Genomic DNA, 27,731 nt, shown 5'->3' on the forward strand with positions numbered 1-27,731 from the left:
TCCTGGCTAGTTTACTTGAAGGAAAAAAAAAACAAAAAACGGTTCTCTACCACACACAAACCAACCAAAAAGGCAATCCTTAATACAGCTCAAGGTACCAAAGTCTGAACAACTCAACTGGACGTCAGAGTTCTCTTCAACATGCCAACTCTGATGGTGTAATTAAGTGTACACACAGAAAGAAAGAAAGAAAGAAAGAAAGAAAGAAAGAAAGAAAGAAAGAAAGAAAGATCAACCCAAACACACAGAAAAAAAGAAAGAGAGACTGAGACAGAGAGAAGGGAGGGAGGGAGGGAAGGGGGCGGGGGACTAAAGAAACCTAAGAACTAAAAATACCAATAGCAACAAGTCCTTAACATGGTATCTGGTGACAAATTAGCTTTCAGTTAATCTTACATGTTATTAAAATTATTAAATTTTGGAGAAATGGCTTAATAGTTAAGAGGATTGGGTTCAGTTCCCAGCACCAACATGGTAACTCACAACAATCTAGAATTCCAGTTCTGCAGGATCTGATACCCTCTTCTGGCCTTAAGAACACCAGGCACATACATAGTGCACATACATGCATGCAGGCAAACATGCATACACATAAACTAAAAAACAAACAAACAAAAAAAAAAAAACAAGAAAAACTTTAAAATTAAATAAATAAAACCAGTAAAGGTAACTAACTGTACTGCTGCCAGATAATCCAAGAGAATGAAACTGAGTTAGTTCTTAAAAAGGGTATAATTAAAAATAATAAAGCTACACTGGGCATGGTGCCATATACCTTTAACCCCAGCAAGTGGAAGGCAGAGGCAGGTGGGTCTCTGTGACTTTGAGACCAGCATGGTCTATAAAGTAAGTTCCAGGACAGCCAGAGTTGTTACACAGAGAAACCCAACCTCAAAAAAAAAAAAAAAAAAAAAGAAAGAACGATGATGATGATGACGATGATGACGATGATGATAAAAACCAGGCATGATGATATATATTTCATGATCACAGCAGTTCTGAGGCAGACAAGAAAAGATAGAAAAGTACAAGGCTGTCGGCAGGATGCCATCTAAAAATTAAGAATAAATAACAATAATTTTGTTTAACATGTGTCTAATTTTAAAGTACACTTTCCAGCTCTACTGTAGTACCTTGAATTATTTTTTAAAATAATAAGTTCAATGAAACTAAACTTCAGACCTGAAGCTCGTCTCCAAAATACAAGTGAGCTTGCAGAGCATTCTGAATAACTACCCTTCGGGGACTGAGAATGTAGCTCAGTTAGTGTCCTGACTGTTTTATTGTCAATTGAACGCAAGCTAGAGTCAGTCTTTGGGAAAGAGGAAAATGTCCCCATCAGACTGGCCTGTGAGCTGGCCTGTGGCAGTTTCCTCATTAATGACTGACCTGGTTAAGACATCCCTGTGGACCTGAGGGATGGCACCTCAGTTTGCATCCTGAGTTGAGTAAGACCCTTGAGGAGGAAGCCAGTAAGCATCTTTCCTCCATAGCTTCTGCTTCCGCTCCTGACTGATGCCCTTCAGTGATGGAGTGTGATGCCCTTCAGTGACAGAGTGTGACCTGAGAGTTGGAAGATGAACGAAACCCTTCCTTCCTCCAGATGACTCTGGTGTTTATCATAGAAACTCTAAAACAGCTGGTACAATGCTTCTCTAGCATGCATGAAGCCCTGGGTTTAAACCCTAGTCCTGACTAAATCAGGCATATACCTGCTATCATTGACCTCAGGGGATAGGGCCAGGAGGGTCAGAGGTTCAAAGTCATTCTTTACTAAAGGAGTTCAAGGCCAGTCTTCAAAGCAAGAGACATTATCAGAACAAGAACAAAATTTTCATTTTGTAAGTCCTCATTAGCAACACAACAAAATTATATCTCTGATTTTATCCTACAATGAAAGAACAGGGACACTGGAATCAGACAGTCATGTGTTATGGAACTGGTCACCTGAAAATGATAACTCCTGTGTTCCTGGAATGAGGTAAGAACTAAATAAGACCAAACTGTGAGGAAACACACAACCAACTTCCTGGCACGTAACAAAAGCCTGGTGTCAATCACTTTTCCAGATCTTTCCTTGGCTGCTCCTCCTGAGTTATGTACTACCCAGCACAGAATAAAGGAAGATCAGACAATCCAAAGCAACATGTACTGTCTCAAAGGGAATGTCCTGATGACACCAATAGAGATTTTCCAAAGAACTATATCTTAAAGGTAACTTTAAGGCTACCTGACACCAATGTACAGATCCGTGCACAGCTGGACCTTCCAACAGCAAACAGACTGTATGACAGCAACTCCAGATCTTCCAATTCTTCAGGACTATAGTTTGGGGGTGTAGCCAAGTACTTAAGCATTTACCTGAAGCACTTGAGACCCTGAGTTCCAGCCAGAACATGTACACAACACACAGACATGCACACAAAGGACCCTATCTCATATTGATACTGCCAACGTTTTTTGTTTTTTGTTTTTTGTTTTTTGTTTTTTTAAGATAAGATCTCTCTTTGTAGTGTTGTCTGTCCTGAACTCACTATGTAGGCCAGGCTGGCTCTAACTCCCAGGGCTCCACCTGCCTCTGCTGAAATCAAGGCATGGGTCACCATGTCCAGCGCTGCTGACACTTTCTAGCTCAGTGCCTAAGAACAAACCAAATTTCAACATAGAATCATGACATATCTAAACATCAGATGAAAATTATATCCTTTCATGACATACAATAGAAATGTTTTATTCTAGAGATATGCATTACAATGATCACACTTCAAAGAAACACATACACATGCTACAGGTAAGATTCGGCAACTTCCGGAAGTTGGGGACTTTGGGATCAGCTTCTTGACAAAAATGACCCAACCTACTTGAGATACACTATTGTAGATGTTTTTACAAGACGGTTTTTGTTGAACCTTGAAAACACTAAGGCCCTTTATAATCCTCAACAGGAACCCTCTATGTGGAGCTTTGAATACTATTAGGAGGTGTGGCCTTGTTGGAGTGGGTGTGGCCTTGTGGAAGGAAGTGTATCACTGTAGGGAAATGAGATCCTCCTTCTAGCTGCCTGGATGACAGTCTTCTCGTCTTTGCCTTCAGAACAAGATGAACTCTCAGCTCCTCCAGCACCATGCCTGTCTGGATCCTGCCATGCTTCCTGCCATGATGATAATGGATTAAACCTCAGAACCTATAAGCCAGCCCCAATTAAAAGTTGTTCTCTTAAGAGTTGCCTTGGAGCCGGGCGTGGTGACGCAAACCTTTAATCCCAGCACTCAGGAGGCAGAGGCAGGCGGATTTCTGAGTTCAAGGCCAGCCTGGTCTACAGAGTGAGTTCCAGGACAGCCAGGGCTACACAAAGAAACCCTGTCTCGAAAAAACAAAAAACACAAAACAAACAAACAAAAAAAGAGTTGCCTTGGTAGTGCTGTCTCCTTACAGCAATGGAAACCCTAACTAAGACACTATGCTAACTATAAAGGAAGCCTAAACTAATCCAGGTAAGTATAAGCCCAAACAACCAAATAAAAAATTAATTTTAAAACATGGTTTGCTGCTTTGTCCATACCAGATTCTACCAGTCAACCCTGAAGGACTCTAGGACTCTACTGTAATTCCTACTCACACTAATGCTCTCATGATGTCAGTGACAGTAAGACCTTACTACATTCATGTGGACCTCCCTTACAATACACGTTCTCAGAGACACGCTCAATTTCCCTTCATAAGCACCTGAGTTGTTGATACAACTGAGACTGCCTCCTTCTGCAGTTGAGAAAACTAAGAGTCAATGAAAGTTGTCACGGTCAGACGGGCTCTAGGATAGCCCACCATTCTCTCCTGGCAGCTCTTCCTAATTAGAATTAGAGCCTAAATGAGTTATTAAGCAAAAATGGGACAAAAGAAAGCCCAAGGCATTATTAATCTCAATTCCTTTTTCTCCCAGGGTCTTATAGAAAGTGAATATGCAACCCAGTATCTCCCAACTCTGATGTCAGATCTGAAGGAAAGCTACAAGGAAGGTGTCAGAATCAAATAAAAGCAAATGCTGACAGACTTAAATGTAACCCATAAGACACGCTCTAGTCAGGAGTACAGTCCTTCACGATGCCATCATCAGAGTTCAGGTCCGCCTCTGGAGCTGCAGCTGTGACTTACAGAAGTCATGCTAACAAAGTCAGATCTCAATCACTATCACCAAGCAAGCAATTCTGAGAATCGACTTTAACGCATGCTTAACGTGCAACCACGAACACGACATTCACGTCACCAGTAGCAGGGCTGCTCTTAGGCCTAAAAAGGAATTAGGCACCTCTCCCCTGATCAAAAACGGACCAAGATCTCCTCCAGAGCAAAGGGACCCCCACCCCCGGGTCTGTGTTTACGGTCACTGACATGTCTAAGAAATCTGTGTCACTCTCATGGCCCTCCCTCACCTGAAAACCCCTGGGGCAGTGTGAGCCTCCTTTCTCTGTGTGTCATCCCCACAACCACGGCCCACAGGAAGAAGGGAGAATGTGTATTCTTGAGGTTTAGGGAAAGTAGCTCTGCCCCTCTGAGCCAATAAAATTCCCCTCTTACGAATGCCGGTGGCAGAGAACTTACCTAGCACGCACCAATATGAGATAGGGTCCTTTGTGTGCATGCACCAAACCTGGATCTCATCTCCTAAGAGTTAAAGTCTTTACTTGCAACCAAGAGGGTTGAGCACTGTCAGTCTTGCTTATCCCAATCTCTTGCACACATTACATCCATTGAAACGTTTGTGAACTGCTTTACAATCACAGTAAGTCGTGGAAACATGAAAATCAGTCACATGGCTTCCCCCTTAAGAAGTGTTTCTGTTTAAAGGAGCAACCAGGAAGAAAGCTACATCCAGACCACGCATGCTCCACAGAGCAGGTCTACCTCTTTCTTTGCAGCAAGGAGGTCCTGCCATGAGATACAGACAAGAGGCTCCCCAAATGAGCCAAAAGCATCTATTCAAGCTTCAGGAGACCAGGGAGGACACTATATCGTCAAGAAGTGCCCTCCAAGAGCAGAGTCTACCTGGTGTAGTAACGAAGATGGAGATGCAGGTCCAGAGGATCACCTCCATCAGCGGGGACCATCTCCCACAACATCTAGTTCCATATACCCATGTCAGGAAGCACCAAGGAGCATGTGCCCTGCTGCAGGGATCTCCAGATTAGTGGCACTATCACCATGTGTGAGCGCAGGCCCCTGAGCAACACAGTGACACAGTGCACTTCAATGTGCTCAAAATCACTAAGACCCCAGCAATGCGGAACAACTCAGTTCTGCAACTGGGTGTTTGATGTTTCCCACACACAAAATAGCCATTCCTTTCTCACTCTTGGGCCAGGTTTGGGGTCTCTGTGCCCTTATTTAAGGGGGAAAGATGAGCACTGACTTAACCAAAGGTGAGCTCTTCCTTCCTGAGAAGTGAGGGAAAAACCCAGTCTTGCCTGCATGCCGCCTTCTCACCTCTGGGCAGGAACAGGGAGGGCTAAGTTGTTGCCCTCAGAGTTCCTTTAGTTTGTATTGTGCTTTGTTGGTCCTTGTCATCTTCCTTTGGTGTCTCAGTAGGCAAGACCAACTCTTGCTCCACAAGCTCTGGGAAGCAAAGAGTGGCAATGTTCTTGGTCCTTTGGGCTCTAGTCTAGGTCCTCAGTGGCCTCTTGGGCTATGGCTTAAAGTAATACCAGCTGTCTGGCTCTGCACATTGGCCTGGGCATATCTCCTCACAGCTAAGCAAACAGAGCCCCATGACACCCCAACCCCATCTAGATGGAAACCATACTCACTTGAAGGAAACATGGGAAAGGAGCAAGTTTTCCACCTGGAGTTCTAAAAAATGGTTGAATGCCAGGCCTCATACTCAAGAAACTTCTCTCTTCTAATGCTTCAGGATCTAAGGGAATTAATTGGTCTCAGGACAACGGGCCTGAGGAAGCCCAGATGGGCAGCAGCCTGGAACTGGACTCTTAAGGGCCAGAGATGGGAGGGACAGAGCCCAGAGCAGGTTGGAGATAGGACAGTTTGAGGGACCAGGGAATCAGGAAAAGACAGCTGAGGCTCACATGCTAACTTTTAGCAAAGAATATGAGAGACAGGAAACAATAAAAATTTTATTTGAAAATGTGTACATTAATAATTATTAATTACTACCAGTAGATGAGATAAATGCAAAGTGAAGAGATATGCAAACTAAAACAGTTAAGATATAGATGGCTTTGGGGTGATGGCCCAGTGAATGCACGAGCTAAGCGGTCTAACATAATGGAGAGCACAGCAACCAGCACTCCACTTGGCTTGGGCTATACACACACAAAACCCCTAACAATGCATCTCGCACCCTGTTGGCAGCCTAGGATCCTTACCTGTTTCAAAGGCTGCAGTATGTGTGCACACCACTACAAGCAATACTAAGTATCTCCTCCTGCTGACACCATCAGAAACTCTCATTTCATGGACAGTTTCTTTGTAAAACTTTTACTTTTTCTAGCCTGGCAGATGCATGCTAGACTAGTTTTCAATGCACACAGACTAAGACAAACTTGACCCTCCGGGTGAACACTTAGGGAAACCCAGTACTTACCATCCTATGCGTACACATAAGTGGGGATGTGTATGATTGAAACCTGAGGCACCATGAGACATGGTAAACAGTGGCTTATACACAGTAACCCTGTCAGTGACAAGAGAGCTACCATGCTGCACCCTTCTCAGCATGGCCCCTCCTCTTCAGTGCTATAAAAGGAAGCACCCACCAAACACAAGACCCTTGAGTACTTTCCTTCATGTGGCTGCTGCCTCTGATAATATACCCTGAACTGCAGAAAGCGTCTCTGCAATCTGTGTGTCCTTATTTCATTATTGAGTAAGATGCCAAAAAATCTGGAAATACCCAGCTCAAAGCCCAACTGGTAACATGAGGATTCAGACCCCAGGAACCCACACAAAAATTGCTGGGCATAATGGCACAGCCTATAACTCCAGCACTGGGGCAGGCAGCCTACCCAAAACAAGGAGCTCTTTCAGAAACAGATTCTGTCTCACAAAATGTAGTAGAGAGTCACAGGAATACACATGACAGAACTTTTACATGCACAAGGATGAATTCACCTGCACACACACAAACACAAAATAATAAGATAATCCCATACACGAAATTCAACCCCCAGGCCAAATGACCAGGGTGCCTCCTGCAAAAGCAAATGCTAGCCCTAAAAAAAAAAAAAAAAAAAAAAAAAGGAACAAATCAAAACAGGCATGGTGATGCATGCCTTTGATCCCAGCACTTGGGAGGCAGAATCAGGTGAGCCTATTTGAGGTCAGCCCGTTCGACACAGTGAGTTCCAGGACAACTAAAACTACATAGAGAGCTGCACTAAGGACACGAGCTAGTTTAAACCGTGCTGGGGTTGGCTGGCATTAGTGTACCACACAGACAACACTAACACCTTCTCTCACCGACTCCAGTCATCCCTTCAGAAGGCTGAAGCAAGCCCAGAAGCGGCTTACCCAGAAGACAATGCGGGACCACTGTTTTCAGCCACAAGTATGACTCTTAGTAATTTCCAGCCACATGAATGGGCTCATCTGACAGTGAGAAACACAGCTTTGGAATTTTTGTCTCTAACACAACATCCAAGCCGGTCTATTTTTCTTCATGCAACTACACTAGCCTAAATGTATAGTTAGAGGGGAGAGGGAGAATATATGTAGGTTCCTGTTTTTAATCAGCCATTTTACTATCATCACAGAGGAATATTTATTTATCCATTAAATTGAAAAGAAAACTTAAGAGAAATTCTGACAACCTTTGCAAGCAGACATAAGAGGATCAGGCATTTTTTACACTTGACAAAGGGTTAAATCAAAACATTCAAAATACATCATATATTATGAAAACTGTAACATGAATTACATAGCACATGCCTGTAATCCCAGATATTTGGGATAAGAGGAGTCCAAAGTTAAGGCCTGAGTGGGCTTTAAAGGGGAACACTTGCCTAGCATCCTGGACTCAAACCCAGGTACCACAAGAACAAGCAAAGTCATGGTGGTGGGAACAGAGGAGGAAGAGGAGGAGGAGGAGGAGGAGTTACAAGGCTGAGACCTGTTTCTCCTAAGAACTCCCATCCAGTTTAATGAAAGGGACAGACTATTTCACATCACACTCACTGAAAAAGCTAGGGGGCATTCCTCCCTCTGGGTGCTATTCTGTATTATGTTTCAATTAACTTCTTGGAAACTCATTTAATATTTAGTATTTATCCCCACCCTTTAAAAAATTTAAGGAAAATGCACAAAATACATTTCTATACTTGAGGCAAGACTTAAATCCGTTTTCAGTCCTTTCCAGAAGACTGCATGAGCTATGCTCTCAACACTGACTTCAGTAACAGAAAAAGATACAAAGGCTTATCATCCAACCTGAGTAAGGTTCAAGTGGCTGAAGAGAAGATAAATGCTGGAGTGTGTGTTTACAAACGCTGGGTTTGGTACTTCAAACACTGCAGCAGGTTCCTCGCTGGCAGTGCCTGTGAGGTAGACTCGCCATCACCAGAATACACCGCTGCCAATCTCCCCCAGTGCTTCCCCAACCATCACAAAGCCCATTCCCTCAACTACCTCGCTTCACTCCTACTCTCCAAATCCCACCAGAGTTCTCTCTTCCTGACATTCACTGATATAATTAATTGGCATGGCTGTGCAAATTATGCTAATTATTTAAAAGATATCTTTGTGGCTGCCAAGAAGTGAAGCTGTACAGACCCCACATCACACAAAGCCATGCGCTCACAGAGCACGAAGGCACATGAAGCATGCTCCCAAGGCACACTACAAAGAGATGAGAGAAGAAACTCAGGGGAGTTCTGTTTGGATACAAGACAGAGAAACGTAAACAACTTAATGAAAAAACAAATTCTTAGCCCTGAACTCAATTTCAAGGTTCTGACAATATGCCTAGAATCGTTGTGATTAAGCAGCTATAAAATCCCTGACTAGCAGCTAAAGGAAAATGAGGAGATTGCACACTATTGATCTTGAGCAGAGCACCTGGTGCACACCAGACACCGGAGCCCGGTGAATGTGAAGAACTTAAACAACCCATAATTGTGTGTTTGTTTTTAATAAGGAAAGTGTAATTCGGGAAACTGTATTAAAACATTCACTTATTTTAAATTTCTAGAAAACCTAGATAAGTTCAAGAAAGGCCAGAAAGCGGCTAACAACATAAACAAAAATGTTTCTTTCCCATGAGTAAGATTATATGACCTGGAAATATGCACATTGGCTGTCGATTAGATAGATAGATAGATAGATAGATAGATAGATAGATAGATAGATAGATAGATGGAGGGTTGGAGGGATGGGATGGGATGATGGGATAGGATAGATAAGTTACATAGGTGATAGACAGACAGATGCCTGGGATCATTAAGAAGGTTGTGCAGTTTTGTTCATAAAGCCATCTGTGGATCTGAAGGATGGCATGCACCTGTAGTCCTAGCATTCAGGAAGCTGAGGCAGGAGGATGAAGAGTTCCAACCAGTCTGGACTACCTAGATTCTGTATCAAAAATAAATAAATAAATAAATAAAATCAATGAAAGTAATAAAAGCAGTAATAATGCTACTTTGGAAATCAATTCTCTCTTCCCCAGAGTATCTTGGAGCAAGAGATATTTATTAGTCACTGGAGTATTTTTTGGCCTTTCCTTGGACATATTCGGGGAGGAAAAAAAATAACTGAGAGACACAAAGGAGCTTTGTTTCTGCTGTTTCTAAATAACACAAAATTCTGTCATTCATTTCTTATAGTTTCCCACCTCAGACTTCAAGCTTATAATTATAGATTAAATACCTGAGCCTTGCATCAGCTAAAGTTCTCTTCTGAACCTCAAGAGACACAATCGGACACAGTAAGGCAAAAAAAAAAAAAAAAAAAAAAAAAAAAAAAAAAGCCAACATAAGATTGCAATAATCCACATCCCTGTGCATCTCCAGCTCCTGGTTACCTCTCTCCTCACCTCTCTCCTCACGCCTCTCCTCACCGCCTCACCCAGTCTCCTGAAACAGTACTAAAGTACTTGTGGGAAATACAAAAATGCCCAAGTACCTATCCTTTCCTAACATAACTGATCACTCAAAAACCACAAAATAAAAGAAAAACATGCAATCATTAACTTTGAAGCACAACCTGAGCCACTGCTGGTCCCTCCTTCTCCCAAATTTGTGTCTCTATTAAGATTGGTGTAGACCCGTCCCCACCTGTACGTAGCTTTAAGTTCAACCTATTTAATCCACACGTGAGTAGTAGTGCAAGAACCTTGCTGTCCTTGACTTTTACATTCATCCCTTGGCTGCTGAACCGTTTTCCATAGGTCCCCTGACTTCTGCTGCCTACTCTAGCAAGCCTGCGGGGATGCCCACTACACCCCAAAAGTTCTCAATCACACATGATTAGACTTTTCTTCCCTCTGCCAGCCAGAATGCAAAGAACCAGAAAACTTTGTAAGTACCAGGGCAGTTAGCAAGATATGCCAAGTATGAGGGAAATAGCATTTCCGGCAAGGCAATAATGATCTTGCTAAGAATTTCCTCACTTTGAACAGGTCACATCTATATACCCAATTTAAATGAGTCATATGTTTTTACTGTTATTATTGGCAACACGGAAGACTAAAATTAACACATTTTTTGAAGGCATTAAGGAAGGCATCAAAGCTAATGAATGTATAGAATCTGATTTCCTATTACCGAACATATCACTTAAATCAGCTAACAAGTAAACTTTATTTCCAAGGTAACAAATTTGTTTTCAGTGAAATTTAAAATAAAAATAAAAGAAAAACTTAAATTAACTTGCCTTGAGATAAGTAAGGCATGGAACTAAGGAACATGCAGCAAGCCCACAAACTTACAATGGGAGGCGATAATCAGAAGTGAAGACAAAGAAAGTGTTTGTTCCTCACAGTAAGGCGGCAGAGTCAGCGACCCTCAGCTGTACCAAGCCCACTCCTCACCCCATCAATTACATGAAGGAATGTTCCACTTTGGGGGCAGGAGTAGAAACAGTGCTCAGGAATAACTCCCAGGCACACCGCCCCCATTTTATCCTAGGACATCTAAGAGGCACTGACGAGGCCACCCTGGCTTCTCAACCACTCAGCTAGGTCTCTGCAGGGTGAGAGCAGCCTCAGACTTGGAAAGAGAGCTGAGTGCCCTAAGAACACTGTACCCAAACACAGCTACGGGGTCTGCCAGAGTTAGTTCACCTCCATTAGAGAGGTTAATTTTTCAACACTTGCTGGCTTTGTCCCAAAGACATGGAGAAACTCACTTAATCTACCTTTGGTATTTATTTCCTCTCCCCTGGAGTCTAAGCTTGGTATCTCAAATGTGTTTTCAAATGATGAATTTCTTTTTTCTAGTAAAAGTAAAGTGTGTAAGAGTGAGAGCGAGCTGGCGCCAACCTCTGCCCTCCACAGGCACTTGCACCTACAGACGCACACACATATACATAGACACACACTGGGCCAAAGGGTTCTACTCCTTAGATAGCTGCCTCACTGTGGTTCAATCATGCTGATATGTAGATATGGATATATAGATATATAGAGACGCACCTACATGTATACATACATAATTTGTAAAAATGTGTGTCCTAACAAAATGTGTTCTAGGTGATTTTTAGAGTAATACTCAATATCCACTTGACTGTTTTCCCCTTTTAACTTTTTTTTTTTTTTTTGAGAGAAAGACTCTCTCACCTTACCTGGAGCTTGCCACCTAGCTGCCCACTGAGCTACAACAGTCCTGCCTCTGCCTCTCCATCTCTGGGACGGCAGCCACGCCCATCTTTTGACACAGTGAAGGAACCTGAACCCAGGTCCTTATGCTTGCCTTGATTCATTTTACTGAGGAACTTTTAAACTGTAGACTGACTTACACGTAATACGAATGGGGAATCAGAAACATACTCATATGCCCCAAAGAAGTCTTAGGTTATTTACTGGTTTGTATTGCTTTAAAAATTATTAAAATGTGAGTATTAATTCTAGGTCATTTTATCTGTTTCACACTGTACTACTGAGCTCCAATTTTACCTAAGAGGCGCTTAGCGCTGAGCCTTAAGGATGGACCCAGCCCAATAAGCCCTAGTGTGGTAAAGCTAAGCGTTGCGTTTGAAGTTAATCTGCTAAAGGCAAAATGTGTTAGGAAAGAGTAGAGACCATATATCCTCTTTATATATTCTGTTTTCAAAAAGTGTGTTTTGGTGCGGATTAGGATGTGCCAGAAGCATGGTTCTTGTTTACACAAATAAACAATTGGTTAAGTCTAAGGCCTCAATTTTTACCAGTAGCCTTTCTTAGCCATTAGCTTCTGATTCTAATGGCAAGATACACACACACACACACACAGAGAGAGAGAGAGAGAGAGAGAGAGGGAGGGAGAGAGAAAGAGAGAGAGGGAGGGAGGGAGGGAAGGAGGGAGACAGAGAGAGAAAGTGAGAGAGAAAGTGGGGGGGGGGGGGATAAGCCAGGTGTGTTAGCACAGGCCTGTAAATCCCAGCTATATCAGAACCTGACGTAGGCAGAAAGCAAGTTCAAGGGCTACCTGGACTAGAAACTGAGCTAGCATGAGCAAGGTAATGAGATTGTTCAATATAAAAGGTTTAAAAGGGGGTGGGGGGGCAACAATATAGCTAAGTAGAACATTTTGCCAATCATGTGTGAAACCTCAGGTTCAACCATAGCAAAAGGCAAAAATAAAGTCAGGGAGATACAAAGAGAGACGGGTGGGAGCAGGGAGTGTTACAACTTCAGAATAAGCCTGAAACAAAAAAGAATTGCTTTAGAAATACCATAAACCACTATTTTTCTCTTCTCTTGTACACATTCACATGAGTATGTGCTCTTGTGTGTGGAGCCAAAGGTTGACTGCAGGCGTATCCCTTGGTCCTTCTCCACCTTATTTTGAGTCATCAGCTCAACTAGAATTGACTGACCAGTGAGTTTCAGGGATCTGCCTAGCTCGGCCTCTTCAGCCCTGGGGTCGCAAATACATGTCGCCAAGCCTGGCCTTTTTCTTTTTCTTTTATTATTTATTTATTTTTCTTACGTGGGTGCTGGGCAGCCTAACTCAGATCCCCGTGCATACACATTTTACCGACTGAGCCATCTCTCCAGCCCTAAATCTGTATTTTATATTTCTAAATCAATACATGACATGTTAAGAACCCAATTATCACAGGGATTCTAGTTACATGCCACATTTTATAAGAAAATATTTACACATACTGCTCATCCACTGGTGTGCATATCCCTGCCTGACAGGGATTGAAATTCTGAAAATCAGCATAAACCTAAGAGAACCAAGCGGCTGAACACATCCACATGATTCTGTTACGGAGATACATTAATGCAGCACTTTAATCCAATAAGACTCTCAAAGCGCTCTCCAGAGAATCACCGCATAAATGTCCCACAATCATCTATTTCTTATGCAAAGTAAATTGGACAAATACTATCAGCTCACAGCATCCATTAATCTTAATCTCTTTCTTCCCTGCCCTTCTGTATTATGGAGGCTTTAAAAGACTTAAAGATCCAACCGCCTTTGCAGCCCCAAGTATCGGGTGGCAAGTCTCTAGCCAAAAGAACATATACAGGACCTTGCGGAAATAAAGACTGGGCTGAGGTTATGGCTCGGGGGTAAAGCATTTGTCTAGCAGGGAAGCCATGGAAGGGGGTGGCCGTATTCATAAGAACATGGATGAAGACAAACCTTTGCCAAGAGGATTCTCAATCTTCCCTTTCCCTGGCTGGTGTCTGCGGGGGGGGGGGGGGGGGGTTGAATATGCTTGGCCCGGGCCAGGGAGTGGCGTTATTAGGAGGTGTGGCCTTGTTGGGAGAAATATGTCACTGTGGGGGTAGCCTTTGAGACCCTCCTCCTAGCTGCCCTTGGATCAAGATGTAGACCTCTCGGTTCCTTCTCCAGCACCAGGCCAGCCTGCATGCTGCCATGCTTCCTGCTGATGAGAATGGACTGAACCTGTGAAACTGTAAGCCAGCCCCAACTAAATGTTGTCCTTTGTAAGAGTTGCCTTGGTCATGGTGTCTCTTCACAGTAATAAAACCCTAACAAAGACAGTAATACACAGCTGAACCCGAGCTTTGAGAACTTAGTCATCATCTGGTCCTTAGAAACACCTTAAGCACAACGTGGCATGGCGGGGGTGGGGGTGGGGGGCTTTAGATTTCTTATTAAATAAACCACCAGCCACTATATATACATTCAGTGTTGGGTAACTTGTAAGGTAATAAAATTCTAATATAATCAATGCTATACTCATGAACCACTCAGAAGAACAAACCATAAGATAAAATAATAATAAAAGGTTATCTCTGAAAAAGTATGATCAGGGGGCTGGAGAAATGGCTCAGTTGTGAGAAGCCCTGGATGCTCTTCTAGAGGACCCAGGTTCAACTCCCAGCAGTCACATGCAGCTTAGGACTGTCTGTAACTCCAGTTCCTGGAGATCCATGGCATCAGCGACGTATGTGGGGCACATGTATAGGCACATAGGCAGAATACCCATACAAGTAAAAGAAATACATCTCTATTTAAAAGGTACGATCAGCGTAGTACGTGCCAAATGCTGAAAAGCACAAGACAACGATGCTTCACACACTCCACTCCAGAGACTACATTACTACACACTAACACATCTTCCCAATACAGAGTCTGTAACATCACTGTTTCTGCCCGCTGTAAACTCTCCCTCCACCTTTAACAGAGGGCGAGATGGAAAGCTGACTGCTCTTGCAAAGTGCCCTAATTCAGTTCCCAGAACCCAAATGAAACACTCATACTGCCTGTGATTCCAGCTTCAGGAGAGACAACACTCTCTTCTTGCTCCAGTTTAACATGCCACACACATATATGTATGCGTAATTTTTAAAACGGTAACAATTAACCCTCCAAAAATCTTTGAGAAAAACACACCTCACGGGGTGAGTGAAAACAATTTATGTAAGACAATTCCATGAACAAAATTAAAGATACGAATTTGTCATCGCAAGGGAAGATGACTATGCCCATTCACAGCTAAGAGCCAGGACTTTTAAAGTGAAACGGCTTCACTACCATGCCTGCCAGTTTTCCTAACTGGCTATAGATTTAAACCACACCAGAGAAAATGGAATCAAGACAGGAATTCTCACCCATCCCAACTAAAGTCCCCAAGGAGGATTGGACTTGAAGGTTTTGGTTCTCAGAGTATGCTGCCTAAGTCTAAAAGAAGTTTGTGGTCTCCCAAGCCCAAGGAATAAGCATACATGAGGTGTCTGTCCCTAAAGCTAGACGGTCAGTTTCTTCTTCCAGCCCCACAGAGCTGTGGGGAGTTGGATACAGGGAAACAGAAACAAAGTAAAAAGCTGTCCCTCCTCCCTTGGCTGAACTCTTTTCTTATGTGGTACTTTTCAATTCACTAGCTTTTAGTACTCATTTATACCCGCTTGAAAACACACTTAAATATGATCAAGTGGTTTCTCAGTACAGTATCTAAAAAAGGAAATTAAGACTGTGACTCAAATACTTTTCACGTGCATTTCCTCAAACATTTGAATGTAGTTAGAAGGAGAGACAGCTGAGGAGGGAAGTGCCTGCCTGGAGTCCCAGAGCTTGAGATGAGCTGGGAGGCAAGAGATCAGGCTGAGGACCACCTGAGCTACCGACAAAATAATGTGAGGTCAGCAGGGACTATACAAGAGACTACGTCTCAAAACCAACAACAAAGAAAATAAATTAAATAAAAGGGAGAAGCCCTGTGTTCAATTCCCAATAGCACTAACAAGGGTAACTACTATTTAGCAATATAGTCAGTAATTCCTACATTGTGGAAGGTGAGCTGAGGATTACAAGTTTAAGGCCAGTGCAGCTAGAGTGGGACTGTATCTGAAAACGAAGTTTGCAAACCTATGTGATATAGCTTGCAGGGGAGGTGGGGGGCGGGGATTTAGTTCATAGCTCCATGTTTATTATACGGTTCTCATTTTCTTTTTAAAGGATTTACTTATTTTATTTATGAGTATAAATATGAGACATTGTAGCTGTCTTCACACACACCAGAAGAGGGCATCAAATCCCATTACAGATGGCTGTGAGCCACCATGTGGTTGCTGGGAATTGAACTCAAGACCTCTGGAAGAGCAGTCAGTGCTCTTAACCACTGAGTCATCTCACCAGCCCTGGTTTTCATTTTTTTATAAGATTTTAGTCACTTCAAAACCTGCCTGAAATTTTCCTTTTCAGTTGTCCCTACAAGTGTAACTAGTAAAACTATCAAACAAAAAAATTTTTAAAATATATGTATGTGTGTGTATACCCACACACACACAAACAAAACATTCATGATATATATAATACACACACACACATTTAAGCCCAGCATGGTAGCTCATACCCCACACTCAGGTAGCTAAACCCCCCCGCCTGTAACTCCAGTTCCAAGCAAGCAAACACCTCCTTCTAGCCTCCATGAGCATCAAGCAGGTGCACGGGGCAGATGCAGACATGTACACGTGTATATGCATACGTGCAGACAAATTACACTTTCAAAATAATAATAACAAAGTAAACCTAAAACACAACAACAATGAAACTCACAAAGTCAGGCCTGGTGGCACTACCCCAGAGGCTGAGGCACAAAGACCATACATACATTTCATGTCTGCCTGCACTACATAGTGAGTTCAAGACCAGCTCAGACAACCTATTAAGACTGTCTCAAAAATACAAAGTCTGAAAAAAAAAAAACAAAAGAGGTGGGAACAGAGCTCAGTGGCAGAGTGTTTGGGTTATAGACAAGGTATTCAATAAGAAAAGTCAACTCCCAGCACCTTAGGAAGAGGAAAACAAGAATTGAGATGAAAGATACTGACTGACCGCCTCATTAAGATTAAGTCACTAATCAGGAAAAAGATGATCTGAAGTTAATAATTTGGTAGCTACTCTACAGGGTCACAAAAGGACTCCAGAAGTGATATATCCTTTCTCTATCTTTCAGTTTTGCAAAGTTTCGTCTAAAAAAGGATTTACAGGGGCTAGAAAGAGAACAAGTGTCAAGCCCTGAGCTCAAATCGACAGAAGCCATGTGAGGCCAGGTAAGGTCACAAGAGTCTATGATCCCAGGGCTTCTATGGTGAGATGAGAGCAGGAGACATGAGAGTCCCCAGAAGCAGGAGGACCAGAGGACCAGAGACTGCGCGTGCACACACTCACACATGCACTCATTCATGCACCCACCCACCCCACCTCTCACTCACTAAAAAGTAAAACCAAAAGAAAAGTTCTATAAAACAGTTCAGAGATCCCATGTCAACTTCACTGAGATCCTCTTAGGGTAACATACAAAATAAGCAAAAGAAAATGTAAATATTCAGATTTCATCTGACACCATAAAAAACGCCAGAATCCCACACTGCATATGGCTACACATAACATTTCCTTCACTCTTCCCCAATCTGTGACAACTTGTGCACTTCTTCAGTTTTCATACCTTCAACGCTTCCAGAAAATACTGCCCAATCGTTTACCATCAAATGTGGATCTGTCTGGTGTTTTCTGAAATCAAGTTGGTTTTCCTGCTTTCTGTTTTTAAAGATTTTTATTTATTTTATGTATATGAGCAAGTCTGGTGCCCATGGTGGTCAAAAAAGGGCACTGGATCCCCTGGAGCTGGAGTTACAAATGATAGGGTACTAGGAATTGAACCCCGGTCCTCTGAAGAGCAATAAGTATCCTTAACTTCTTTAGTTTTGTGGCCTTTTGAGACTCTTCACTGAGGAACCCTGACTGGCTAGTGCTTGTTAACAGACTGGTGCGAAAACCCCGGGGCATGCTCCAGCCTCACTCAGCCTCGATAGGCTGGGAGTGTCCAACTCTTCTTAGTCAAATATCACATTCCCCATGAATCATATCAAGAAACAACTGATGCATATGCAGCTCATTCCTGAAGCTACTCTTTCTACCAGAAGGCACCACGAGAGTCAGTATTTGTTGGCTATACCTGTTCTGTAGTGTGCAGCCATCTGCATCTCCAGACCAACTGCAGAATGCAGTGTGTGAATTCAGGACTCTTCCTTCAGGCAGCTCACTGGTAAAAAGGCACTGTATATGACTCCACGAAACCTTATTTTACTTTATAGCAGTCCCAAAGCACAGGAGTAAGCATGCTGGCAATTTTATTATAGCATATTGCTATAACTGCTCTATTTTATTACTGGCTATCATTGTGCATTTCTTCCTGGGTCTAATTTAGAAATTAAGTCTTATGATAGGTGTGAAGGCAACAGGAGAAGATGTACAAAGTTTTAGCATCCTCTCAAGTCTTAGAATATACAAGGAAGGCCTACAGTACATCCCTAAGACTTCCTGATGTACAGCAAGTGATTTCTTGAATGAAAGACCATAATGACTAAGGCTAATTTTACTACTTACATTACTACCAAAAAGATAAAAAAAGAGAAGAAAAAAGCAATCTATTGATATCTCCACATGCTCACATAATGACAACTACTGCTCATCTAAGACATGACCATCGGTCTATGTTTCATGAACATTATAGGATTCCCTCTACACCATCTCAATTTAAATCCATCTGTCCAACACCAGATATCACTTAGGAACTCAGGGCCAAATCATTTAGTGACAATGGCAGAAATCTAAAGTCAGTTCCAGAAAGTCCCATACTGCATGAATTCATCTATGGAATGTTTTGAAACAACAAAATTATAGAAAAACAAAAACAAAAACACAGATTGGTAATTACCAGAGGTAGGGGTGCAAGTGGTGATTAAAACCATGAAGAAACCCCGGGATGACAGCACATGCCTATAATACTAGCACTGCAAGCCCCTCGGCTACACAGTGAGTTTGAGTTCAGCCAGGGCAGAACAAACAAACAAACAAGTGACAAGTGAGAATTCCTGATTTTTGTTGTTGTTGTTATGCAGGGATTGTCTGTAGTTATCAATGAACCATGACACATCCTTGATGGCATTACACAGTAACTTTACCGGATGTCATTTACAAAAGGGTACACACACAGCACTTAGACAACTATCTCAAGTATAAAGGTTAAAATAAAAAGTGAAGCTGGACACAGTGGCACACTCGTATAACCCTGCAATGCCAGCATTCAGGGTGGAAACAGATGTGTCCAGACTTACAGGCCACCTTGGGTTACACAGTAAAACCCTGCCTCAAAAACCCCATGATTTAACAGACAAGACCCACCTGCAGCCAGCAGGCCACATGCAGCCAAGGATAGGCATGAGTGCAGCCCAACACATTTGTAGATGACAGTACACCTCAATGTCAACACAACTTGGCCCTCCACAACCCCTAGCATGCCAACACTGCACTAAACATAACTCTTTAAAGATCGACGGAGAAAATGAAAATACCTGACTCTAGCAAGCATCATCACACTTCATACAGCTCACCACAGGGTTAATTATCATGGGAGATCGGATTATCCTTTTCCCCTCTGAAAATATAAAAATCATCACAACTAACATGGCAGTCCACTTTCTTTCACATACAACCATGTTTTGACTCCCTATGGCTCTCTAACCTTTAGCTCTAACAAAGCCACCAAAAGATGATGCATGTGTGACCAATCACTCCTAAACCTAATGTGTCAACATTAGCTAACCGAAATGTAGCACTGAGGTGTGCTACAGCTATGGTTTGGATGTTGAATGGTGTGTCAAGGCCTGTTGAAGGCTTGTCCCAGAAAGGCACTATTGGGAGGTGGGAGAAGCTGCAGGTGGGGACCAATGGGAGATCTCCAAAGTCACCAGCCCTGGAAAAGAGCTCTTAGGATCCCTTCCTGTCCCTTTGCTTCCTGACCAATAGATGGGCACTTGTTCCTGTATGAATATGGTGAAGTCCACCAGAGTCCTGAAAGCAGCAGCCCTACCTAATCTAATGTGCTTCTACAGCTGAACCAAAGCAGACATGTTCTTTTTATAAAGTTACCCCAGTATTTGTTTCAATGACACAAAGATGATTAACAAAAAGTGTAACAACTGTTTTCAAGCACTAGCTACAATCATAATTACACTGTGTCACAGCAGTCTGTAGGTTTCTACATAATACACTCTTTTTTGCCCAATAAACCTCAGAAACACCTCATCTTTCCCAACAGTGCTGTTTAGAAACCGCACTGCCATCATGGATCAAGAAACACTATTAACTATGCTTTGTCAGAAATACTATTTTTGACAAATTAAGATAAGTCAGATGCCGATGGCCCCTTACTTTCCAGTTTCAAAAAGGATTTGTTGATTTGTTTTTGTTTTTCTTACAATTACAAAAGTGATACATTCAGCACAAACTGTGCTTGAGATAGGTTTGAAATTCTGACCTTTGCTGGAGTGGCAGTACACTATTCTTCCAACTGGGCGCTCCCAGGCCACAGGCATCAATGACCGTAAACAGCAGAGAGGCAGCAGTACCAGGTTGTTAGGCTGGGTATATTCGATACATTTGCAGTTTGCCAAGATGATCTACTTTGTTTTGTTTCAGCTGTCATTTAGACTCACAATGAATTCCACTGAGTGACTTTGCAAAAAAAAAAAAAAAAAAAACTATGTCCTGCACTCTTGGGAACTCTGACAGCTGCATTCCTGAGCATTAGCAACTCAGCCAAAAAGGTTAGCAAAACAAAAGAAAAAAAAAAAAAAAGAAGAAAGAAGTTTAATACTGGAAAAGTAAGATTACTAACTAGGAGGAGATAGGATGGGAGTTATTGTACACATATCATTGAAAGCAAATACTTAAACACACCACAGAAGCGATCTCAATGGGCCTGAATTCAACAAGTTAATAAAATAGTTGAACAAAAAATTTATTGTATGAAGCCTTGGGGTATGATGCTGTTTGCAATTTATTTACATTTTTGTACTTCATTAAATTGCCTTGGTGACCACAATTCTCATTTAAGTGATTAAAGACATAAACCCAAGTCATTGAATAAAGCAGTTACTTAGCCGTCCTGTTTTTTCAACAGAGATGCATTGAGAAGTATCAATAGAATGTTTATTGCTCCTTCTTTTCCAAGGAGTATATTACTTGAGAATACAGTGTGCCATTGAGAAGGAAGAGGACAGGTTTCCAGACACACAATACAGGCTAAAGACTGGATTAAAAGTCTTTTCCCCTTCTAGGAATACCAGGTGAAATACTGGACGCCTCTTGGCTAAAATCTCAGGTGATAATTTCTCCTTGTGTTTCTCCTTACTGCCTACCTTCCCTCTGGCACGTCTAGAGTCGCTTGCCACCTTCCAGATAAATATGAAAAGTTCTTAAGTGTCACAGTCCCTAAGACTCTCCAGCCCCAGATGCAACAGTCACCAGCTGCTTAACTTGCTACACGAGGGTAGTTAGCAAAATTACTTTCAAGCAACTGACTAACCTAAATCCAGAACTTGTCTTCAAAGAGTCTGGTAAGGCCGGCTAGGGAAGGGAGGAGGAGCTAGACCCAACAAGAATAAATAAGTAAATAAATGCTTTCATTCATTTCTTTCCAGAACCTTGCGGTTTTGCCTGTCACACAAACTCCTTTATCAAAGTCAGTCTTCAGAAATAGGATACCCCACAGCAAAGCTTCCCTAATTCTTGTTCTTCCAGTTGTATCAAGCGATACCACCATGTTGTTTTTTACTCATATTACAGAAACGCTCAAGCATCCATGAGAATACACTGCATATGGAAAAGCTCCCACAGGCGCAACCAACACTGACTGTTTTCTACTCGAGGAGAATTCCAACTTCTGGGTAAATTACTTCTGACAACTTAGGGAAGGATGGAAAAGCACTCATAGTTCAAACTAATTTCTCTTTAAAGCGATAAACAGAGCTGGGGGTTCGCACTGGTAAAAACCAAATGAACATCAAAGTTAACAGGGCTGACTGACACTTGAGAATGTTCACCATGTTTGGCAGTTTCTCTGTTTGCTTCTCCTGAGGTCAGGTGGGGTAAAGACAGCTCCCAGATTCTCAATGGACCTTTTAGCTAGCTGGGTAAGTAGTAACCCGCCCACTTTCTCACGGGGCCAAGAGTCCTCTGTTAGGTTGGTTTCTATATTCCACACCACTGGCGGGGGGGAACATAGTAGTCTAACAACAGTCTATTTACTTGGCCAATCCACAGGCTGTCCAAGTGGAAGGTGTGCCTCTTCCAGACTTATTTGGTAATCCACCATCTCCACCTCCTCACCCCTACACACACACACACACACACACACACACACACACACAGCCCTCCCTACCTGACAGTAGGTTTCACTGTTATTCTAACTAATCAACCTAGCATCCCATTTCACCCTCCCCATTTCTACATCAGGCCTCGGACACATTACTGACTATCCTTGTTAGGTTTGCATGTGTAATTTCACTTGGCCATTTCAAACTCTGTTCTTGAAAAGAACTGAGAGATCTCGTGAAAGTTGATTTGCCTACACAATAAACTGACAGTGTCTTTTCAAGAGCAGAAAATGGGTATAAATGACAGTTTTAACAAATAGAGATGATGAAGATACATGAAGGGCAGCTATACCACCACCAGAGAAGGGAGCAGATCAAAGGTATGCATGCTCAGTGCCTGATAAAAACTGCCCTTTAGAATAGGTACTTCTGAAGGCGTGAAATGAACATTCTTATGCGATTACAGTCCATCTCCCAGGCTTGGCAAATGTAATCTATACTCATATCCCATATGTGACAGCTCCACCAAGCAAAAAGAAAACCATCAAGAACAGTACCAGGTGCCATTCTTGGGGCTTGTCCAAAAGCAGCCAATGGAAGATTCGCTTTTATTCTATTTTCTCGCACATTAAATAATCATCATCAGAGATGGGCAGCACTTGGATTTGGACAGATGGCATCCCATCCCCAGACAAGCAAAGCAACTTTTTTCAAGTATTAGATCCTCCCTGTTTTTGTTGGCCCCAAGGATCTGTAGATCTTCTTTGCCTGCAGGGCTGGCAAGCAGGATCGCCCGTAGTCGCCATCCCAACATTTAGGAATCTACGTCATGTAGCCAGTAAGCAACGGAAATCAAACCACATTTTTATAACACTCCTCCGTCGCTAATCCAATCTAAGAAAAATCAAATCTAACCCACCAGCTATCCCTCCGTTTAAAAATAAAAAGAAACCTGAGGATAAACAATTGTATAAACGTTAACCACTTATCTAATTTTGACCATATTGTGCAAACCAAAAGAATCTGCCCTGCGAAGAAGACGGAGTCGAATACGCCTGTTCTGCACTTATATCTACCATTGGAATGAAAAGCGCTGGCCTGTCAACTTTTTCCTTTCGATGGATAACAACATTCCTCTTTCAAGAAAGTAAAGTAGTAAATAAAGACAGGCACCTCAGTGTTTCACTTTACAAGGCCCACCTAGACCAGTCAGTTCATCGCACAACCCTGCAAGTTCCTGCTTACAGCTCATTAAACACCCCTAAACTCTAAAGATGGGATACATGCAAGAGAGTAACTGAGCCTGCAGTCAGGGTGACAAGAGTACCCGGCCGAGAGGAGCTGAGACCTGACCCTAAGACTCAGCCCCATGGAGTGTGGCCGGAGAAAGACGTGCCCTATAGACAACTAGTCCCGCAAAGGCGCGGGCAAGGTCAGCTACTGGGAGCGCAACGAAAAGGACAGCAGAGGAGAGGGCAGCAATCGCAGAACGGTCTGAAAAGAATGCCCTTGGAAGTTGGGGCAGGGAAGGTCCTGGATGGGGGAAATAGGATGCTTCCCCAGCAGAGGAGTGCCGGGGCACTGGAAGGGCGCAGTCTGCAGACACCAACCCCACGGCGGGTGGCGGCGCGTCTCACCTGGGGGGTCCTCTCGGCGGGGTTCTTCATCACCGCTTGGCGGAAGCTATTATCCACGTAGGACGCCATCTCCCCCTGCGGGGCGCACCGGGTCCGCTCCACACACTCGCCGGCCTCCCGGCCCAGCGCCACTGCCCGAGGCAAACCAGCCCAGGCGCGGGGCCGGGGCGCAGACAGCACGAAGGATCCGTGCAGCCCCGAGCTGCCCTCCTCTTCGCGGCTTGCTGTCCGTAGACTCGGACTCAGCGACTGCCCGGCAGCGCTCCCGATCGGTCGCGGATCGCGCTGGCCCCGGCGGGCCGAGTTATTTTTAGGGAGGTGCAAGCGACGGCGGGCGGAGCCTCTCCGGCGGGGCCCTGGCTCTACCCGCTCCGGCCGCGCTCGCTCTGACGCGTCCCGGGTCCTCGCGCGCCGGTCGAGAGGGAGGGCCGCGCGCTGAGCCTGGTGAGCCCGGCTCAGGTCTGGGCGCCACCGAGCCCGCTGGCCTCGGCCGCCGTGGCCGCGCCGCGCCTCCGTCTACTGTCGGCCGCGCCTCCCGACTGCTGCTGCATCCCCGCGGGCCGCGCAGCTCCAGCCGCCCGCCCCCATCGGCGCCTGAGCGCGGCTGCTCCCCGCGCGGCCCCCGCGCTCTAGGCAACTTTGTGCGTCGTCCGTGCGGCGGGCGGGCGCGGCGGGCCAGACGCGGGTCCCCGGCGGGCGCGAGGCCGAGAGCGGAGCGCGCAGCCCCGCCAAGCGTCTGCTGAACGGCGACCGCCTCCTCTTCCCCGCCTCTTCCTTCTCCTGCGCCTCGGCGGCCGCCAGAGCCGCTCTTCAGGGAGGAAGCAGCCTCCGGGGCTTGTTGCTTTGTGCTGCAACCATGGTGAGGAGTGAGTGACGGGCCGGGGGCCAGTCGGAGGCCGCCGCATCATCGGGGGCGGAGCGCCCCGTGGCGCCGGCCCGCCCCATCGCTGGCCTGGCGGGGCCGCGCCCTCGCTGGGAGCCGGGTTCTGCCGGGACCAGGTGCGGTGGGAGCCGGGACAGCCGGGTCTGTTGCGATCGTTGATCCCATAGCTGAGCGGCCGCACCCCGCCTCTCTGGCCTAGACCCCACATCCCAGGCCTTGCGGCAGCTGACCCCACCCGGGAGAGGTCCCTGCGACGACTTGGCTGCAGTGGCAGGTCTTCCCAAAGCTTAGGGCTGACTGGGATTTTGCTTCGGTGGCAACATTAACCATCCTTGGATTCTGTTTATTTGTAGTGACTGCAAGGACAACGTTGCTCTCCCGCCTTCCGCGCTCACTGACATCTAAACCCTTAAATGACCCCTGCGTTAGGCAGGTAGGAATGTGGCTTTCCAACTCCAGACCTGGTATCACATCGGACAAGAAAACACCAGGTCAGCCCGTTGTTATCGAGAGGCCAAGACAGCAAGTTCTCTGACATAATCAAGAATGTATAATCCTAGGTCGGACTTTGCCTTCCACTGGGCAGAGCACCTTCTCAGGATCGCGACTTTCCAATCCAGACTTGCCCGGTACAAAGCCCATATTAGTGTGTTAAGATGTCCCTGATCTTGGGAGTTCATCCCTTCCTGACCAGGCTTGAGGTGTGCAGCGTCAGCCTCAAAGAAGATTGCAGTGTTTGAAGTCTGTGTGGAGACTAAAGACAATTGTTATTCAAACTTAAAAACCTTTTTTTCAAGCATATTTTTCGACACCCAGTTTATTATTGTAAGCAATTGGGACAGGCTGTCAGCTAGTAGGGGAGGAAGTCCTTAAATTCGCCAGCACAGCGCTAAACGGATTGCATAACTTCCAAAAAGAAAGGATCTGCAGGGGCCCAAATTTAGAGAACTGAGTCTAAGTTACAAAGTGTATCTAATAGGTCCGGTTCTATTGCTTTTGCAGCAACTGCTTCCTGCTTTATCTGAAGTCCTAGAGCAGCAACTTGAATTCTCCAGGCTAAGCCTCCACTTCAAAAGCAAAATAACAGAAAAAGAGAGTTTTAAACCCAATGATCTGCAAAATACATATACCCGACATTCCCCATCTGGAGTCTACGCGACATTTCAGAGTGTGTGTGTACAAATCTGGTTCCACTTTTCTTGTCCCAAACATCCCCCATTCGCAGCCTTAAACGTCCCAATTAATAACACACCATTATCACCATCCAGGTTCCCCGGGGTTCATCCTAGTATCTTCTTAATTTCTTTCTCCTCTATGCAACAAAGTTCGGTACAACCTTCTACCTCAACTTTCAAAGTTCTAATAGATGTGTAGTCCAGTCTCTACCACCTTTCCTAACAGTGATCATGGTCCAAAGCACTACAACCCACTGATTGCATTTTGCTATAGTTATATCCCTAGTACCCTTTTTCTTTCTCTCTCTCTCTCTCTCTCTCTCTCTCTCTCTCTCTCTCTCCCTTCCTTCCTTCCCTCCCTCCTTCCCTCCTTTCTTGTTTCTTTGTTTCTTGTTTGTTTGTTAGTTTGTTTTCCTCCGAGAAGCCCATTCTCATGACAGCAGCGGGTGTAAATGTGCTCACTCCCGTGAGTCACTGCTTATCTTCCATGACATTCATCCCGCAAGCCTAGAACTCTGTGGCCTCAATGACCCCTGAACCTAGTCCTCCGACCTGTGACCTCTCTGACCTACTCTCATATCCACTATGTTCCCTACTCAGTTCCTCAGGCACACGAGCTTCCATGCTGTTTCTAAAGAAATAAAGCAAATGCGGATCTCCCGGCCTTCCATCTGCTGTTCCTTCTACCGCTGTGTTGGCTCTACCTTTCCCCTTCCACCCACGGAAGAAACCCACGGAAGAAAACGAAAACATATGTAACAGATGGAATGCTGCTTTCCACCTCCTTTGCTCTTCTCTCATCTTTATTCAAATATCTTCCCCATGGTTGCGTAGCCTACCTTCCTGGCTTTATTTAACACCTAACCTGCATATTATATTTTACTCATTTTGTATTTTCTCACTCCACTGTAATGTCAGCTGTGAACGTCAATGATTTTTATTTTGTTGACCTCTATACCAACTAGTATTATTGGATGGATACTCGAATTACTCAAATACCTTATAGTTGTATGATATATATTATTATCACACCTGCATGGTGGGAAAAAGAAGTTGCAAGAGGACACACAAGCCCACTAAGCCTGTCTTCTGTCCTACAGAAAGAATGCATTTACTACATGCTGAAGATTTGCAAGTATCAAATACAACACATGCAAAGTATCTTGGACAGTGCTTGAGCCATAGTATGAACTCAACAAATAGTTGTTATTTTTAAGATCATATTCGTCATCCCCACCCTTTGAGGTTTGTGGACAGTTATTATCATCCTGTTTACAGATGGGGAAACTGGCAATAAAGTGGGCTGTGTGATTTGCCCTAGTTCCAGGCCTGCCTTTAGCTTTGGGGTGATCTAGAGCAAGCTAACAACATGAGACTCCTATAACCTATCATAAATACTGAAAGCAACAACTGAACCAGGCAGTCCTGGTACAGGGAGTATTGACTGCTGCCTGTACATTGTATTCTTCAATCTGTCTCTGCCTCTGCTCATCCCACACAAAGACTCACATATTTGAGATCAGATAATTTTGTGTAAAGTGTACCACACCCCTCACAAGAGACACATATGGTCTCTTCTCATTCCACTTTGTAGTCGTGGTTGGTGAGCCCAGAAAGTAGGAAGGTCTAGGATTGTGAAGTTCAGATTTTGTGAAATTTCTTACAGCTAGGAAAGGATGGAATTTGCAGAGGGATCAGCAAAGCATGGGTGTTGGGCAGAAGCATCTTCAGCCCATATCTCAGTTAGAAAA

At 44.1% G+C, this 27,731-nt stretch overlaps 1 protein-coding gene across 3 annotated transcripts in view; it reads right to left on the reverse strand.

Annotated features, from left to right (window-relative positions):
• Window positions 1-24,739, reverse strand: part of Rapgef2 (Rap guanine nucleotide exchange factor 2) — a 227,064-nt gene extending 202,325 nt beyond the window's left edge. For 2 of the 3 annotated variants that reach the window (XM_029474997.1, XM_029474996.1), the window contains exon 1: window positions 23,923-24,739. In XM_029474997.1, the coding sequence (XP_029330857.1) occupies window positions 23,923-23,991 (69 nt within the window). In that variant the 5' untranslated portion in view covers window positions 23,992-24,739. The remainder of the gene's footprint in view (window positions 1-23,922) is intronic. The other variant, XM_021157687.2, reaches the window with a different exon arrangement.
• Between the last annotated feature and the right edge of the window lie 2,992 nt (window positions 24,740-27,731).

The sequence above is a fragment of the Mus caroli genome, chromosome 3 (assembly GCF_900094665.2).
Source record: "Mus caroli chromosome 3, CAROLI_EIJ_v1.1, whole genome shotgun sequence".
Taxonomy (NCBI): domain Eukaryota; kingdom Metazoa; phylum Chordata; class Mammalia; order Rodentia; family Muridae; genus Mus; species Mus caroli.